The sequence below is a fragment of the Pomacea canaliculata genome, linkage group LG1 (assembly GCF_003073045.1).
Source record: "Pomacea canaliculata isolate SZHN2017 linkage group LG1, ASM307304v1, whole genome shotgun sequence".
In the NCBI taxonomy this organism is placed as follows: domain Eukaryota; kingdom Metazoa; phylum Mollusca; class Gastropoda; order Architaenioglossa; family Ampullariidae; genus Pomacea; species Pomacea canaliculata.
The window spans coordinates 17859121-17875667 of NC_037590.1; the positions used below are offsets into that span (position 1 = coordinate 17859121).

Consider the following 16547-nt stretch of genomic DNA (forward strand, 5'->3'; position numbering starts at 1 on the left):
CAGTAGAACTGTAAGCATAGTTCTGCTGAACAGTTTGCAATATTCTATAATCATATGCAGCTGTGTGTAAACAGTGTATTACATGCTGTATTTTGCATGGAATCTGCACATCTTGCATGATTTCATCCTTCTTAGCATGTTTATCAAAAATGATTTTTTTTTAAGGATTTGGTATGCAGGTGTACATTTATCAATGTTAAAAAAAGAGCATGTGGGTGTCTTCTGATTAACCCTAGTTTTGTGCTTATGAGGTGTTTATTTTAAATGGTTTGCTTTGGTTGATTGGTATGTTTTCAACTTTTTTTAACCTCATTGTGGGAGATATATTACTGTATTCGTTTAAATTAAAGAAATTGGGGAAAAGATTGGGAGTGTCGGTAATGAAATATCACTGATTTCTTATAAACCATAGCATGACATAAAGTGTGTTGCGATCGATGCAGCTATAACACCTCAGAACCACAGTAGCCTTTTTTTGTCTTGTAATCAAATGCTTGTTTTAGTTTTCAGTTCAGTTCGGTTTTTTTTTTTTTCTTTTTCTTTTTTTTTTCTTAAATTCTAATTTGTTCGAAATAGACCTTTCCACCCCTGCGATCCCAAGCGCTGCCCTGTTTCAACCAAGTCAGCATGCTTTTTAATGTGTTCTTTGTTTGATTGAAAAAATGTTTGGTTTGTTTAATAAGTTATTAATCTTTTTGTGATCTTTTTCTGTTTTCCATTTAATATCTATGCATGAAGTTCCCAAGGAAAGTCCTGAAGGTAGACCAAACAAAATGGCCTTGCCGTTTCTTTTTTCTGCATCAGAAATTTAAATAGCTATATGCCTGTGCTGTGCCACTCTGAATTTATCATCACAAAATCTTTGCTCTTAATATGCCTGCTTGGCCATTTTTTTTATTCTGCTAGTAACAGCTTGAAAACTTAGCAGGAGTTAATGTTCGTGGATTTTTTTTTATTGGATGCCATGTCACTTCACCTTAATCAGGCTGCTTAAGATACCCCAAGTGCTGTACTAACACTGATTAAGGAGGGCATAATCATGTCATTAAAACATTGGACTCATTTATTAATCCCTTTCAGATAAAGTACACACCATATACACCTTTGTCATATTATGAGATGATTAACAACAATGCTATTAAATGATTGCTGATTGTAAAGGAGAGACTGCATTAAGTCTTTATCAGATGTATTTCTAGAAATACAAACTGAAATGAAAGAGAATAAGCTGTTAGCTGGCCAGTAGGTTGCTCTTAGCAGTAAGACTACAAGACTATCAGCTTGGCCACTCTTGTTGTTGCAACCATTTTGGCAAGCTAGCCAGTTTTGTCCAGTCCAGCTGTGTCTATTGCCAAACAAAATGGCCAATTCAAGCAAAAATTTGGCCTGTTGTGATAGTTACAAATACCATTTTATCTAAGAATAAGTGTGATGTCAGTTTTACCATATGCCTAGCATAATTTTTTGACACAATACTTTATTTGGAGCCAGTCTTTTGCCAGTCACAGGCTGTAATCATGTAATATGGAGGGTCACAATTTGGATGAAAGAAGATCCTTACTGTCTTTTTCATGAAATCTTAACTTTGCTAAGTAATGCACCACATTTATTTGGTGTGGACATTTATTTTTATAGTTTGTGTTCTTATATTTCATGTGGTCAATCATAGTTCTGAAAAATCAATACTGAAAACAGTAAGTGCTTGTGAGCAGCTTCCAAAGTTTCTGCATCATTTCTGAAGAGGAAATCATATTCTTCATTACCACAAACATCAGTTTGAGCATGCTTTGCAATACTTTCAGCTGCTTATCTGAGCTCTGACAGTGGCCCAGGGTTTTTGATAGGAAATGCTGCTGCAAAAGCTCTGTAGAAATAGTTTTTGTTTTGTATAGGGAATGTTAGAGGTAAAGCAGTTATTGCATGTGAAGTAGAAGGATAAAAATAAAAAAAGACAGCACAATAGTATGGATGCATGCTTTGCAGAAGAGAAAGGAAGCTTATGACTCTGCAATAGAATATGAATGTAGCCTGTGGGAATAGCAAATCTTGAAGGATGAGAACAATGCGAAGACCCGGGAGGACTTGATTTTCATAGAAACTAAAACAGATCTGCTAGTCAGCACAACAGAATGAGTATGCTGCATTGTGTGTAAGCATAAAAAATGTAAGGAGGAATTTATCAGAAATTTGTCGATGTGTTCAATAGTTCTTGTTTCTTTTCTATTTAATTTTTCATTCCCAGTCTGCTGAGGTCTTTTTTCTGTCAATATTATTAAGTGTACTTTCATTTAGCACCCAAAAGAGACTGTTTAATTACCATACTTCCAGAGCAACTTTAACTTTGTGTGCATGTCTGAAATTATAACTTTTGCTCACTTCGGTGTATGCATATACGTTATTTTTCTATATCCTGCAGATGATTTATTATATCCTGCATGAAACAATGTTATCTGTTGGGACTTTTATTCTCAATGGGAATAACCAACAAAAAAAAAAAAAATAGAGAGAAAAGGATTTATGGTGGAAGTCCTTTCTAGAATTGTAGAAAGAAGTCCAAGATCAATGTGTGAGAATGTGTTGCCAGCTGTAAAACATCAGCAAGAGATTATTTTTTTATGGTCCCACCTTAGGGATTGTTAGGTCCCTTTATTCCAGTTTTCTTGAAGCGAATAGGTTTTATCTAAAACAGTACTGAGATAACAAAAGCCTCGCTGATCAGTTTTGAAAGTCATTAATTTGCTTTTAAGAGCCTGGTGGTGGAGGTTAGGGTTAGGTGGTGGTTTTAGCTGTGCAAATGTTAGTTCTTCAAAGTGTCTTTTACAAAATTCTGGAAATCTCTGTACAAAAGGATCAGTTTAAAGCTTAAGTTTCATTGAACATTGATAAATTCTGAGTAGGTGTATTGGAATATTGGTGGGGTTCAGTGGCAGTAAAAATGACATGTAGTAATTGCCTTTTTGTCTTGCAGTAAACAAAAATTAACATGACTTACTTAAGTATGAAATATCACAGTAATTTTTTTTAAAAACATCTGAATTCTGTGTTGAAGTTCTATGTCAAATATGAGAGAATATGACCATTGTTCCTGGTTTTTGTCAATATATTATTTAAACACATTCAAAAATTTTGGCTGTGGCACATTATTGTTAATAGTTGTCTTGAAACTAGTTACCTTTTGCAGCCAATTTACCTAAATTCCTTTGAATTTTATTGATCTTTATTGACCAGACATAATTGTTTCTTTCTGTCATCTACATTTTATTTGTTATATTATTGTCAGTCTGTTACAAAAACTTAGCCCAAAAATTACTACAAACTGTGATCACAGTATGTAGAACTTCTGTATTAAATGAGTTATTTGATTTGTGGGAGAAATAGGAAGGATATGAAATTACTGAAAGATGTATCTCCCCATTTGACTTTATGACATCTGTTGTACGCACAAAAAAGGTGAACTATTAAAATCAAAGAGCAAATAAGTTGTGAGATATTTAGGTTAAATATTTGTTTAAATCAACTAAAACTAGCTGCTTAACCCATATTTATTATGAGTTTCTGAAAACTTGGTGACTGTATATTGGTAACTAGTACTTTAACACATTTATGTCTCATTTTCCATTATTGGAACAATTTTATTTTTTTTTAATTTCTCTTCAAGTTCTTGTTCCTTGAATATTTGTAGGTCACATTCATGAATTTGATTTACAAATTCAAATTTTCAACCTCTGACCTAAATGGGTTAATATTAGGGGGTTTTGTCTGTTTTATTTACCAAGACCAAGAGGTATGCAATAGCAAAAGACTGCACATACTTCCGTAATTTTTATAATCGATATCAGCTTGAATAATCTAGTCTTGTTAAAAAATAGCCATCCTGTTATTTCTTCCTGGTTGTTGTCTTTAAGCAGGAAGGTTTTGACATGGTTATTCAGGACATTATGATTGATTGATCTTCATAGTGAGGCGAGAGGGGAGGCATTGATGTGTTACATGTAGCCAGCAACTAAGACTATATTAAAATTATATGGTTTTCACAAATTTCATGTAATTAATTGAACCTATTTTCCAGACATTGTAAAATTATAAAATAAAACAAATACTAAATAAATTAATAAGATGAATAAAGAGAGACTCTAATTAGAGTAATAAAAAAGTACCTTTCCATAACAAATAAACTTTTCATCTGTGCAGTTGGTGGATATATTGCTATAGCAATCTTTGACTTTATTGTAGTTTTTTAAAATCTGATTTAGCTGTTGTTGTCACTGTTGTTTTAAAGCAGTCGTATGTTTTGACTTCAGAAGAACATATACTGGAATTATTTGGTGTAAACTGGAATAATACAGGATATGCAGTTTTCTATTTCATTCTCCTGGAGTCATTGGTTATTTTATAGCAATATTGTTGGTTCTCCACTCATGAACCTGTTTATATTTTTCATTTAATGGGTTTTTAAGAGACTTCAAAGTGATATTTTTTATTTCCACCCAAGCAGAGATGCACACAAGTACAGTATGCATCATTCATCTTTTCTATCTCCTCTCCTGCCATCACATCCCAATTTACATATTCACAGGGATGTCATGAACTGGAAGGATAGAATTTTATTTAAAGTTATTGCTTTATATTTTACAAACATTTTGCTATAGCCTGTTTTTTATTTTTAAAAATAGTATCCATAATGGGAAATGGACATATTTACATATTGGTATTAATTTATACAAGGTTTTTTATAGTTGCACTTGATTGGTGCTGTGTTATTCAGCTGAACCTTGCATTTTGAATGTTTTTTTTTTTTTTTTTTTTTTTTTTTGTCCTGTTCACATAACCATCTAATGAAATCACAGTTTTGATTGCTTGCGAAGTAACCATGCTGATTTTTCTTGCAGATCAGCGAGGACTTTTGACAACATCCTCACAGCGTAACGGCAATGATGACTTGACAGAGTATCATGCCATTGGGCCACAGAAAGAAGTAGAATACTTCTTTGCTTCAGATGCCAGGTACACTCCCACCCTTTCTATATTTAAACATATCATCAGTTTTTATGAGTGGTATATTCATGTGTGTGTAATATTTGAGTAATTGGTGGAGTTGAGCCTTAATAAGAGAAATTTATTTTTTATTTCATTTATAACAATTTCTTTGCCAATGCCATAGTGTCATTTTAATCACTAAAATTTTTCTGGAAGTACCAGTATTAGCTGAATTAAATGGGAAAAAATTTTCAGGTTTGATTTTATCCAATGGATTTTTGTAGGATGTAATGGTTTTCCGTTCAAACTCATTTTCACAAAGTTATTTTTAATTTTAAATTTCCTCACACATAATTGTCAACAGTGCCATCATTGAACATACCAACAAAGTCATTTTCCTTGAAGATGATGATGTTGCATCAGTTAAGGATGGTAGCCTTACCATTCATCGCATCCATCGCAATGTAGATGACTCCACAGTGAGGGAGGTTATAACTCTTAAGATGGAGATTCAGCAGATCATGAAGGGTGAGCTGATTCAGTTTGCAACATATTCTACTGCTTCATATTAATACACTGCACCTTTCTTTAAATGCATGAATTTGTGGATGTGAGAATCATATAGTATTGTAGTTAGTACTTAAAATTTATTATTAATCTGGGGTGGCTTAAATTATTCCCAGATAACTTAAATTTTTTGAAATATTTTTGTGTTTAGGCAACTACAGCTCATTTATGCAGAAGGAAATCTTTGAGCAGCCAGAGTCTGTGGTTAACACCATGCGAGGTCGTGTTAACTTTGAGACTAATCAGGTTGTTCTTGGTGGCATTAAGGACTATATGCACGAAATTCGAAGATGTCGAAGGCTCCTGTTTATTGCCTGTGGCACAAGCTACCACTCTGCAGTAGCAGTAAGTTTAGATTTCTTCTACATGTTTTTCGGCTGCAGATAGTGATCAGAAACAGATTAGCTATTTAACTCACATTTACTTAATGCACATAAGCACTTGTACACATTTATCTGTTTCTTCAGTGATATTTTTGTTAAAAGAATGTTTGTTACTTGTAATATCACGAAGTCTTAAACAAAACTGTCAAGACCTGTTTTATTACAGACACGACAGTTGCTTGAGGAATTGACTGAGTTGCCTGTCATGGTGGAACTTGCAAGTGATTTTCTTGACCGCAGCACACCTATTTTCCGTGATGATGTCTGTTTCTTCATCAGCCAGTCAGGTATCTTACTGATTATTTATTCTTCTACTGGTATTAAATTTCAAGTTTTCTTTTGGACTTGATGTACCTTCTTTCTGTTCTTTTCTATGCCTGCTAGGTCTGCCATTGAATTATGTTGAAGTCATCTGATGTCCATGAAGATAATATAGTGTTACTGTAATAGTGAAAAGATAATGCAGGTAAAATTTGTCTGTTAAATGGCGCTTGAAGGGATTTTCATTTTGCCTTTAAAACCCGCAATGAAAATTTTCTATAGACATTTGTACGTGTATTTCAACTGTTTCAGTGATCTGAAATTAATGTAGAAAATTTACCAGAATGTTTGTGGATTGCAGGTGAAACTGCTGACACTTTAATGGCTCTGCGCTACTGCAAGAAGAGGGGTGCATTAATAGTGGGTATCACTAACGTTGTTGGAAGCAGTATCAGCCGTGATTCACACTGTGGTGTTCACATCAATGCTGGCCCAGAGATTGGTGTCGCTAGTACAAAGGTAATAGATTAATATTTTTTCACATTTAGAATTTGGATTTCTTTCTTACAATTTGCCTATTTTTCTGTCATTTGCTCCCCATATCTATCTAAAGCAGGGGTGGGCAATTAATTTTCCCAAGGGGCCGCATGAGAAATTGGGATGGTTTTAGAGGGCCGGACTAATATAGTTAACTCAGTTTTACCCAATACTGTGTATATATACTGCCGGGCGGGCCTTTGCCCAGGCCTGATCTAAAGCCTCTATTTTTCCATTCATTTCTTTTTTTGTCTTTGCCACAACCCATCCTTCCTTTCTTTTCTAAAGGTCAGTTTTTCTTTACTTTATTCAAATAGACATGACCTGAGGTTGAAGAACAGCTTACTTTTGAAGACTGTTGAAATTCGGTAAAATATAATCAAAATAAATTGTAAAACAATAGATGAGTAAGGCAGTTATTGATATTAAATCTTGAATCTATATTTCTTTATCAGAAACTGTTTACATTATCTCTTAAAAAGTTTTCATCCATGATTGTCTTTCTTCAGCAAGATTGTCATGAAATAAAAGAATTGTTCATTTTGCAGGCATACACAAGCCAGTTCATATCACTTGTTTTGTTTGGCTTGATGTTTTGTGAAGACCGAATTTCCATGCAAGAAAGGCGTCGTGAAATCATCCAGGGGCTGAAAAAACTGCCAGGTAGCGCTACTTCACAGCACTGATACTTTCAAGCAGCAAAGTTAAAAAGAATATATATATAATATAATATAGATATAAAGCATTATTATTTATAGTTTGGTCTGTACATTGTTATTCAATTTAGAAACTTTCCAAAATGCACTAGGTGAGTGCCTCTCAATGTGCCAGTTAACCATTCATGGTTAAATGTTACAATAACTTGAAGTAAATTTAATTTGCTGGACTATTCAAAACTTATTGACATAAGTTCTTTTGGTGTACAGGGGACTTTTCATAGCTATGCACTTTTGTTTGCTTAGGACAAATTCAAGAGGTACTGAAGATTGATGAACAGATTCACAATCTGGCTCAGGAACTGTATCAGCAGAAGTCATTGCTCGTTATGGGCCGTGGTTACAACTATGCCACCTGCCTGGAAGGAGCTTTGGTATGAACAGCTTGCTTGCATATCATCTATAGGTTAAACATTTCCCATGGAGAATACCTGATTCAGAATGTTCTTCCCATTCATCCTACTGCAGTCTGCATTGTTCCTGTGAACATATGCATATCTGTGCATACAATATCAGTTCATTCTTGCCAAACCCACTTGTGGCTTGTTGTGGCAGAACAGATTTTTCTCAAAAGATATCCACAGTTTGTGAATCACAATTTGATCATCCCTCAGTTTCCTGGACATCCCAATGCATTTGCATAGCTTCTTCCGGGTAATGAATATTTACATCTACAGCTATTAATGAGACAAATAGAATCTATACCCATTTAGAAATATCATTTTTCCAAGCATAGAATATTTTTTAGAGAACAGATAGGTCTGTGGCATTTTTGTTTTGTAAATTTATGTTGAAAGGAACAGATAAATCGATTTAAGAAGTGCAGGAATTATACAGGCAAACAAATGGTTATCCTTTGTGACAATGAACTAGTTTCTAGGAGGAATACATCATGATCCTGTTTTGTTTAGCGTTGTCAAATTAAACTGAAAGATTGTATTATGAAGTAGAGTAAATGTCAGTATGATAGAATACTCGATTTTTTGTTTGGGGGTGGGGATGGGTTTCATTCATTCCTAATGTAATTATTAATGATATTTCTAAATTTGATTGCAGAAAATTAAGGAGCTGACATACATGCACTCTGAAGGTATCATGGCTGGGGAGTTGAAGCACGGGCCACTGGCTCTGGTAGACAAGGCCATGCCAGTTCTTATGGTCATCACACGTGATAAAGTCTTCACGGTATGAGAGTCTCTCTTCTTTAGTTGGTTACGCACCACAAGCAGTAAAAGTACAGTTAGTGATAACACATAACAATCACTTTGTAGTCCACACCCAATCTGCAGCTTTATACTGACTCCTGTACCAACTGACATGCAGCATATTTTAATTTGAAAATTGCGGCCCTATGCTCCTTGAGGAGTAACAAGGACTAAACTGACTTCATTTTTAAATACAACTTGCCAAAATGAAAGAAAAGTAAAGAGCTTATTAGAGATTAGTCGATGTTTGCTCCTATAGATTATGAATGAATCGTGATTTTTAAGGATTTTTCAAGATTCATCTGCTGTACTACTTTCATTACAAAGATTTAGGAGCACAGATTTGAAATCTAATCTAAATAGCAAAAAGCACAGAAGAGGAAACACTTAAAGTTAGAGACATAACAGACGAGACAAAAAGACATCAGTCCCTTCCAGCCAACTGGGCTAAGGACAAAATTTATCTTTAATCTTCTCTAATCTTTACCATTATTCTGTTTTTGATACAGAAATGCATGAATGCGCTGCAGCAAGTGAAAGCAAGACATGTAAGTAGAAACAGATCTATCTCAAATACTAAGGGAAAAATTTAACATTTTAGCTCTGTACCTTTGATTTGTTTTCTTGAGGACACATAAGATGGAAGGGATTCTGGTGGGCAAATTCAAAATACATGATGACATATATTATTACACATCCCATTGTTTTTTTGCTTGCTTTTTAAGGCATAAAAGCAGTATAGGGCTTGTAGGTGTGTATCACACAGAGGGCGACATGACAGAAGTTAACTAATCAGATCAAGTCACTTTAGATTTGGAGCTTTCCAGGGTATTTTTCAAGTGTCTTGATTATGGGTAGTCACACTTGTGATTTGTGTGGTACTTGAGAAGAGGTTGCAAATACGTAAATGACAGAAACTAAATGGTTGAATGGAGATGTTGGGTATGATCCCATTGAACAGAGGGTAGTGAAGCTGAGTAGTTTGAACAGAGGGTAGTAGGGCATGGAGTTATGTGCTATTAATGAATTGTCTTTGATAAATTGGGTGAATTGGATAAAGTTTTTTTTCATCATTTAAAATTAGGTCTGAGTCTTATAAATTGACATGATTTGAGATTTAATTTTAGGGTGAGGACTAGGATTAAGGTTAGGTTAGGCAAAGCAGATATTGTGACATGAGGTTTTCATAAATATACTGCCTTCTGCTGTGCTATGTTTGTAATGGCCAACAATAGTACCCCTATTATGCATTTATGCCTTATTTTAATAAATATATAAAGAGATAGCAGAGAATGAAAATTCCATTCAGAGAAATCAGCTTGTAAAAATTTTATGTAGTGGATGTGTATCACTGGACTGCTGATGGTCTACCAAGACCAATACTTATCCTTTCATGAAGTTGTATTTGCTTTTTTATTTATTTTGGAAGCAGTCATTTTTTCACTTCCTATTGGTGAGAGCCAATAAACCAAAAACACAATAGACCATAAAGCTTGAACTTTTTTACCTCTGTTAACATGAGAGCTTGCATTGTCAGCTCTTTTTTTTATTATTATTATTTAGATAGTGAAATAGCGTCTCATTCTAGAAGCTGACATTAAAACTTCAGATGAAAGCAGTCCAGAGAGATAAGTCCATGCCCATACTATTTTGCAAATTACTGTAGTGGATTTTAATCCCAAACTTTTTTCATTTTACCTTCTTGTAATTGCTGGAAATGCTGACTATTTATGTCTAATTATCAATAATATTCTGTTGCTTTACGTTTTGGAGAAAAAAGATCTTCAAGAGTACTGCTCCGAGTTAAGCTCAGTCCAAAATCTAAGTGGACATCTTCCCCTTTGTTCTTGAAATAAAACCTGCAGTATCTCAAAAAAGGAGACCAAACCTGTAATGTCATAAATATCCACGGATACATTCAATAAGCATATTTCCCATCTCTTGGAAGTTAAACATAATCCATGGTACAGTCTTGATGTTAAGAGTTTTGCTTTTCTGTTCATGTGGATATTTGTAGGTTGTAACATAAAAATTGTTTTTCACTTTAGGCTTTTTCAATATTTCATGCACAAATACTTTTGTGCAAATACTTTTTTGTACTGAGCTCAGCCCAGGCAATAAAAGTTTCTAGGGTAGACCATTAATATGTGTATATGGAGGCTGTAAATGTTAATACAAATGTGGAAAAATTGTGGTCTATTTTCAATTCATAAATGTGCTGTCTATATTTTTTATGTATGCTTGTTTCATTACTTATGAAATTTTTACTGACATCACTGAACAATTTCTGAAAATCACAGGCATTGAGCTGAGAACAGAGTCTTCTAATTTGCGATATGCAGCAGCTCTGATCATCTGCCCCTGCATGAAACCCATTTTATTTCAGTTGCCAGTGCTTGCTGTTTGTTTCTCTGTTGATTTCTTCATACCTGTGGGAATTTCTTCACTGCAGAAATTAAATAATCAAACTTACCCTGGCATGCTTTGAATAATCAATAACTAGACCTTCAGAGTTTTTGTCTGAAGCAAAAGTGTTTTTTTTTTTTTTTTTTTTTATGCCTGTACTTTTTTCCCATCTTATCTCTGCTGGCCTTTAGACTACTTTTAAGAGATGCTGCAGTAGCAAATAATTGTATCTTCTTCAAAGTGAGGAAGTAGTGGGATAAAATTATTTTTTTTACACCCTTTAAAATAGTCACTGAAAAACATCTGGTAGTTTCCAGAGTTTAAAATCTGGGTAGGGTTTTGATGTTGCATTGCATGTTAAACCTTATAGAAGGATTCAGTTGGCTTTTGAGGTAAGGGTGTTAAACTGCCCTTTTCAGGTGGTAAGGAAATGGAGTGATTTTGCATTCCATAACCATACAATAAGCTCTGAAGGTCTTTATGTATATTTATGTTTTTTAAGTTATCTAAATGTGTTGATTCACATGACATTTTTTAAAGAAAATTTTTTTTTAAAGTATTCACTCGTAGCTATGTTATTAATAATAAGTAAGATCTGAACATCCCTTTGAAATGAATTTGTTTTGTAGTTTCTCAGTTATGTAAGTCATATAGGTGAACTGCGTGCATAACACTGTTTACCATTCACGTTTGTTTACTTACAGATATTGATTAGTCCCATCTTTGTGTTTTCTTGACGTGCCTGTAGGCAGTCTTTTTTAGTATTCTCTCAGTGTCATCTACACTTCCCTCAGCTGTTTAAGCAAAATAAGGCAGAGAGTAGTAAAGTCAGAATCACTGTTATTGGAAAAAGACCTTGAATTTTTTTTCTTTTATCACGTTCAGAATTTTATTTTACATTTTTATACCATTTTTTACATTTATATACTGGATAGTGCAGATTTTCGCCATTTGTTTCCCTAAAATTACTCAAAGTTTTAATTTCCCAATTGTCAAGGGAAATGTACTACCAATTATAAGCTTCATTGATTCCTTAAGGCCATTATCACGAGATGCAATAGATGCTTAGGAGTTCTGTCTGGAGCATGAAACCTGATAGTGTATTTAGTTGGCTATACTTACTGTAGCCAACCCTCATTTGCAAAAATGACTGACAAAATTTTGGTGAAAGTAAGTTCAAGAGAAAGATATAGTAACCTGTACTAAACATCGTCACAAATAAAAAGATGTCAAGAAGATATGCTAATTAGCTGAGTTAAAAGTATGCCCTAAGTGCATAACACCCAAAGAGCTCCCATAGAGATTTTTTTAGTAATGGGTAAAGATACAGTTTGTGATAAACTGATGATACACTAACTTGAACTATTTTTTTTCAGTGGTCCACTTTTGAGGATTATTTCTGCTTTTGCTGATGACAACAGTTTAACTGTATACCTTGTTTCTATTTTAAAAGTTTAAAAGTTTTCCAATGGTCGGTACTGATGTTTTCTCAGTGAGCACTAATGAGAGCCACTTCCAGTGGTTTCTGCAGTTTCTGCGAACTTTACAAAACAAAGGCTGTTGACAGTGTACAACACCTTCTGTCTCTAGGGGGAACCTGTTTTGATCTGCAACACTGGGGATGTAGATACCCAGTCACAGGCTCAGAAATATATTGAAGTGCCTCACAATATCGACTGCCTGCAAGGAATTCTCACCATCATTCCAATGCAGTTGATGTCCCTGCATATTGCAGAGGCTCGGAAGTTGGATGTAAGCATGAGTCATCTCCCTTTGCACAGTGTACCGCCCACTTTTGCAGCCAAATTTGTATTGTGCACTGGTGCCAACAGCATAATCTCTTTGCTTCACTGCCTGCTTCAGCTTCTTGTTGCTTCTTTTAAACATTTGTCCTTAGTGACTACTTTAAAAATAGCATGCATACCACATTTATTTTTTCTTTGGGTGTGCAGCTTTTAAGTGTTTTAGTGACTGCATAGTCTTTGTTTTTGCTTAAATACTACAGAAAGTGTACTGCTTGCAAAAGTAATAAAGGGTGGTGTGCTTGACTTGCTGCATCCAGCACCATTTAACATTTGCTTTTAATTTTCAACCTGGAGATATTGTTCAAACCGGAGAATTATTGCTTAAATTTTTAAGCTTATATATGATTTACAGGATATTTTTTTCATTCTGTATACCTTGTTTTTTCAAAATAACTGGACAAAATCTCTGGGTTGTGCTTCTTCTAACTCAACTGATTCAATCTATATCGTCATTTTTACAGCAGTGGCTAGATTGTGCAGACACAGTCCAGCAGAGGTGGTTCAGGAGTCTCCCAGCATACTCCCATGCAGTTTCGGCATTTACTTAATCTAACCACAAGAAAAGACCTTCCTCTGACTCCCTATATAACCTCTTCTCTCCTGCCTGTCTATTGGTCTTTTTAGGGCCGCCCAATTATCATATGTAACAAGGAGGATGTGGATACCCAGGTATTTGCATATAAGTACTTGGACGTGCCACACACAGTGGATTGCCTGCAGGGTATTGTCACGGTCATCCCCATGCAGCTGCTGTCCTTCCATATAGCCGTGCTGCGTGGATATGATGTAAGCCTTATCTTTTCCTGCTCCCATAGATTTTTGTGCCTTTTTAAAAAATTTATTACATTAGTAAATGACTGACGTAAATATTTTTGATTTAGCATTTTTCAGAGTTCACTTGCAAAAGTAATCACTAATAGTATTTTCATACCATATATAGGTATGGTCTCTCTATAACAATTTCTTTATAAAACATATGATTGTGAAAATTTTATGGGGAAGGGGGATTTTCATCATTTTGGGCAAAGGGAAACTGCATTTGCTTTGCTTGGTATGCATGTCTGGGATGATAAGGTTATAAACACTTTGTTGAAAAATTTGGTGCAGTGTTTTTCCTTTTAAAAAATGTGCTTATGCTCAATCTTTGGTATGCTTTCATTGCTGAGGTTTAGTTTGGTTTTACTTATTTCTTTGTTTATCTTTTCATAAATCTGATATCCGTATAATCTTCAATATTTATTATTTGAAAATGTTGAAATAGAACTAGAAATTATTGTTTTCATTCAATACCCCAAGAAATTGAAAATGGTTTTTAAAAAAACAGTGTGATAGCTCATGTATAGCAAGGATTTTATTTAAAGTTCGCATATGTTCTTTGATATTCTCCCAAGATTCTGAGAACAAATGCTACACAATTTAATGTACAGCTTACTTCACTACTCATTCCCAAAAAAGTACAGCAGTATGTTCACTCTTAAAACCATATACATGACACAGCTATTTTACAGTAAGATATCTAAATATATTTAGATTCAGAATCTCCATTTATGTTCCTGTTTGATTTGATGATAGCCTGATTGTTGGACTTTTTGCACTGTTTAATCATGCATCTTTTAAATCTTAAAACAGTTAACAGAAATATGTGACATTTTATTTGTGCTTGTATACTTCAAATCTTACACCTGCAAGGCAGATAAATAAATATACACACATATTCAAACATGGGTACATTTTTGTCTTTTAAGGTGGGGGATCTGTTACAAAAAAGTTCAGAGAGTGTCTTCTTTTATCTTATAAAAAAAAGAAGTAATTTTAGAGTTGAACTACAAAGCAATACAGTGAATGAGATATTAAAATTTTAATACCTGAACATCCATTTGAAAGTATTATAATTGTTTTAAATTGTTTTTGAGCATTATTCTTTAATAGGTACAGTTTCTAACTGCTGCTAGGTTTACAAAAGCTTTTTTATCAGAGGGATTTTTCTTTCAAAGCTTCTTGTTTGTAAGATTTCTTATAACCAATAGAATGAACTCAATTGAAATTATTAGAGAAACATTATTAAGTATAATGCTTTTGTCTGGTTTTTCAGGGTTTTTTTCACATTTTACTCATGATTGCTTTCTTGTTAAAGAATTTCATGCAATTGTGTTTTTTTATGTTTTCATACTCACTCTCACCTCCACAGTAGTCATAAACTCTTTTCTGTCACTTGATTTCATTGTCTGAATTTAACTAAAAAAATTTCAGATCGGCTTCTCAGACCATTGTAGTGGCAAGTGATCTTTTATTTGTCTGTTCCCAGTTCTGTTCTGGGCAATTTTCTTTTTCACTTGTTTTACTTTTGACCCTTTCGATGGCCGAGTTTAGTTATGGTATAGTGTTGTTTAAATACAGAACTCTTTCATGATCCTGGGTTTCTTTGAGACAGGCATCCTTGCTTTGTAACTTTCTAATTTTAACAACATGTTCATATATGTTGGAGTGAGTATCCACCTTGGCTGATGGTCAGTCTAATGCCTAATGGTTTCCCTCAAAGTATTATGAAAGGTCTTCCTAAGGTACTAAGGTTTAAGTGGTGAAAAATCATCAGAAAGTTGAACCATTCCTCTACATTTCAACTGACTTTGTGAAGCAGCAATCTGTCATATTCTCGTATAACTTTATAGCTTTGACTTCATTCTGAATGTGTTGTTTTATTTAAAGGTTTGTGCCTTGCAAATAGAAGAGACTATTTAAGGTTGATTCTTTTTACTCCACCTAAACTGTCATTGAAAAGGTCATCATCAGATTTTTTTTTAATAAGATATCACACTATCATGTTTGTAGTAGGAATATATGCTGCAGCAAAGTTGGGGTTTTTTGTTGTTGTTGTTTTGGTGTTTTTTTGGGCTTTTTTTTTTAAAGGCTATGGTTTACAGTTGCTGTTGTCATGGTTGTGTGATTCTTGGTGTGAGATTTCAGGTCTGAGCTGGCATGTCCTGTTCTTTAGCTGTTATTTTTCAGGCCACCAGAATCTTTAATCTACCCACTCATCCACCTAACCCCCACCCCATCTGCCTCTCCTTCTCTCTGTCACTTTGTAAATTTTTTTTATGTTAATAAAATAGTGAGACAGAAAACCTAAAACTTATTAATAAAACATTCTTTTGGGTTTCTTTTGTTTACTGTTAAAAATATAGCTGTATTTCAGAATTTAAAAAAAACTGAAAGATTAGACTACACTTGTAACTATCCTTTTGTTGAAAATATCCCACCTATTTTGAATCGCAAGTTTTTAATGTTTTATATGTATAAATAAGCTGCTTAATTTATTTCTTATTTTTTGTGCCACTAAACAACAGAATGGAGTGAGAAATATAAATAATTTAATTATGTAAAAGATTTCTTGGAGTAGAGCTTAGTAACTATTCTCTAGATCCAGCATATGAACTTATTTAATGGAAACAAATGCTAATTCATAAAACTTGATAAGGGGTATAATTTCTTTTCCCCATTCTACTTCCATTTGTCAGCATGATTGGTGTGAGATAATTATGGCTATTGTCAGTGTCGTTTACTGTCTTTGAAAAAAGCATGCATTCCCTGCCTGAGTCTTTTGATGTTAAAGGTAGGCAAGAGACTTCCCATGGTCAGTCTGCTTGGAGAAAGGGGTCTAATGCACGCTTGCACTAACCCCCCATCTTTGTC

General features: G+C 34.1%; 1 protein-coding gene across 6 annotated transcripts in view; it reads left to right on the plus strand.

Moving 5' to 3' along the window:
- The window catches only part of LOC112564409 (glutamine--fructose-6-phosphate aminotransferase [isomerizing] 2-like), a 35728-nt gene that overhangs the window by 13632 nt on the left and 5549 nt on the right, over nucleotides 1–16547 (plus strand). For 2 of the 6 annotated variants that reach the window (XM_025239201.1, XM_025239218.1), the window contains exons 9-19: nucleotides 739–759; nucleotides 4890–5004; nucleotides 5342–5505; nucleotides 5696–5889; nucleotides 6094–6214; nucleotides 6550–6707; nucleotides 7274–7388; nucleotides 7688–7815; nucleotides 8498–8626; nucleotides 9156–9194; nucleotides 12643–12804. In XM_025239201.1, coding sequence (XP_025094986.1) covers nucleotides 739–759; nucleotides 4890–5004; nucleotides 5342–5505; nucleotides 5696–5889; nucleotides 6094–6214; nucleotides 6550–6707; nucleotides 7274–7388; nucleotides 7688–7815; nucleotides 8498–8626; nucleotides 9156–9194; nucleotides 12643–12804 — 1346 coding nt within the window. Of the gene's footprint in view, nucleotides 1–738; nucleotides 760–4889; nucleotides 5005–5341; nucleotides 5506–5695; nucleotides 5890–6093; nucleotides 6215–6549; nucleotides 6708–7273; nucleotides 7389–7687; nucleotides 7816–8497; nucleotides 8627–9155; nucleotides 9195–12642; nucleotides 12805–13481; nucleotides 13644–15107; nucleotides 16543–16547 lie in introns of those variants that run through there. The other 4 variants (XM_025239209.1, XM_025239226.1, XM_025239235.1 and 1 more) reach the window with 3 other exon arrangements.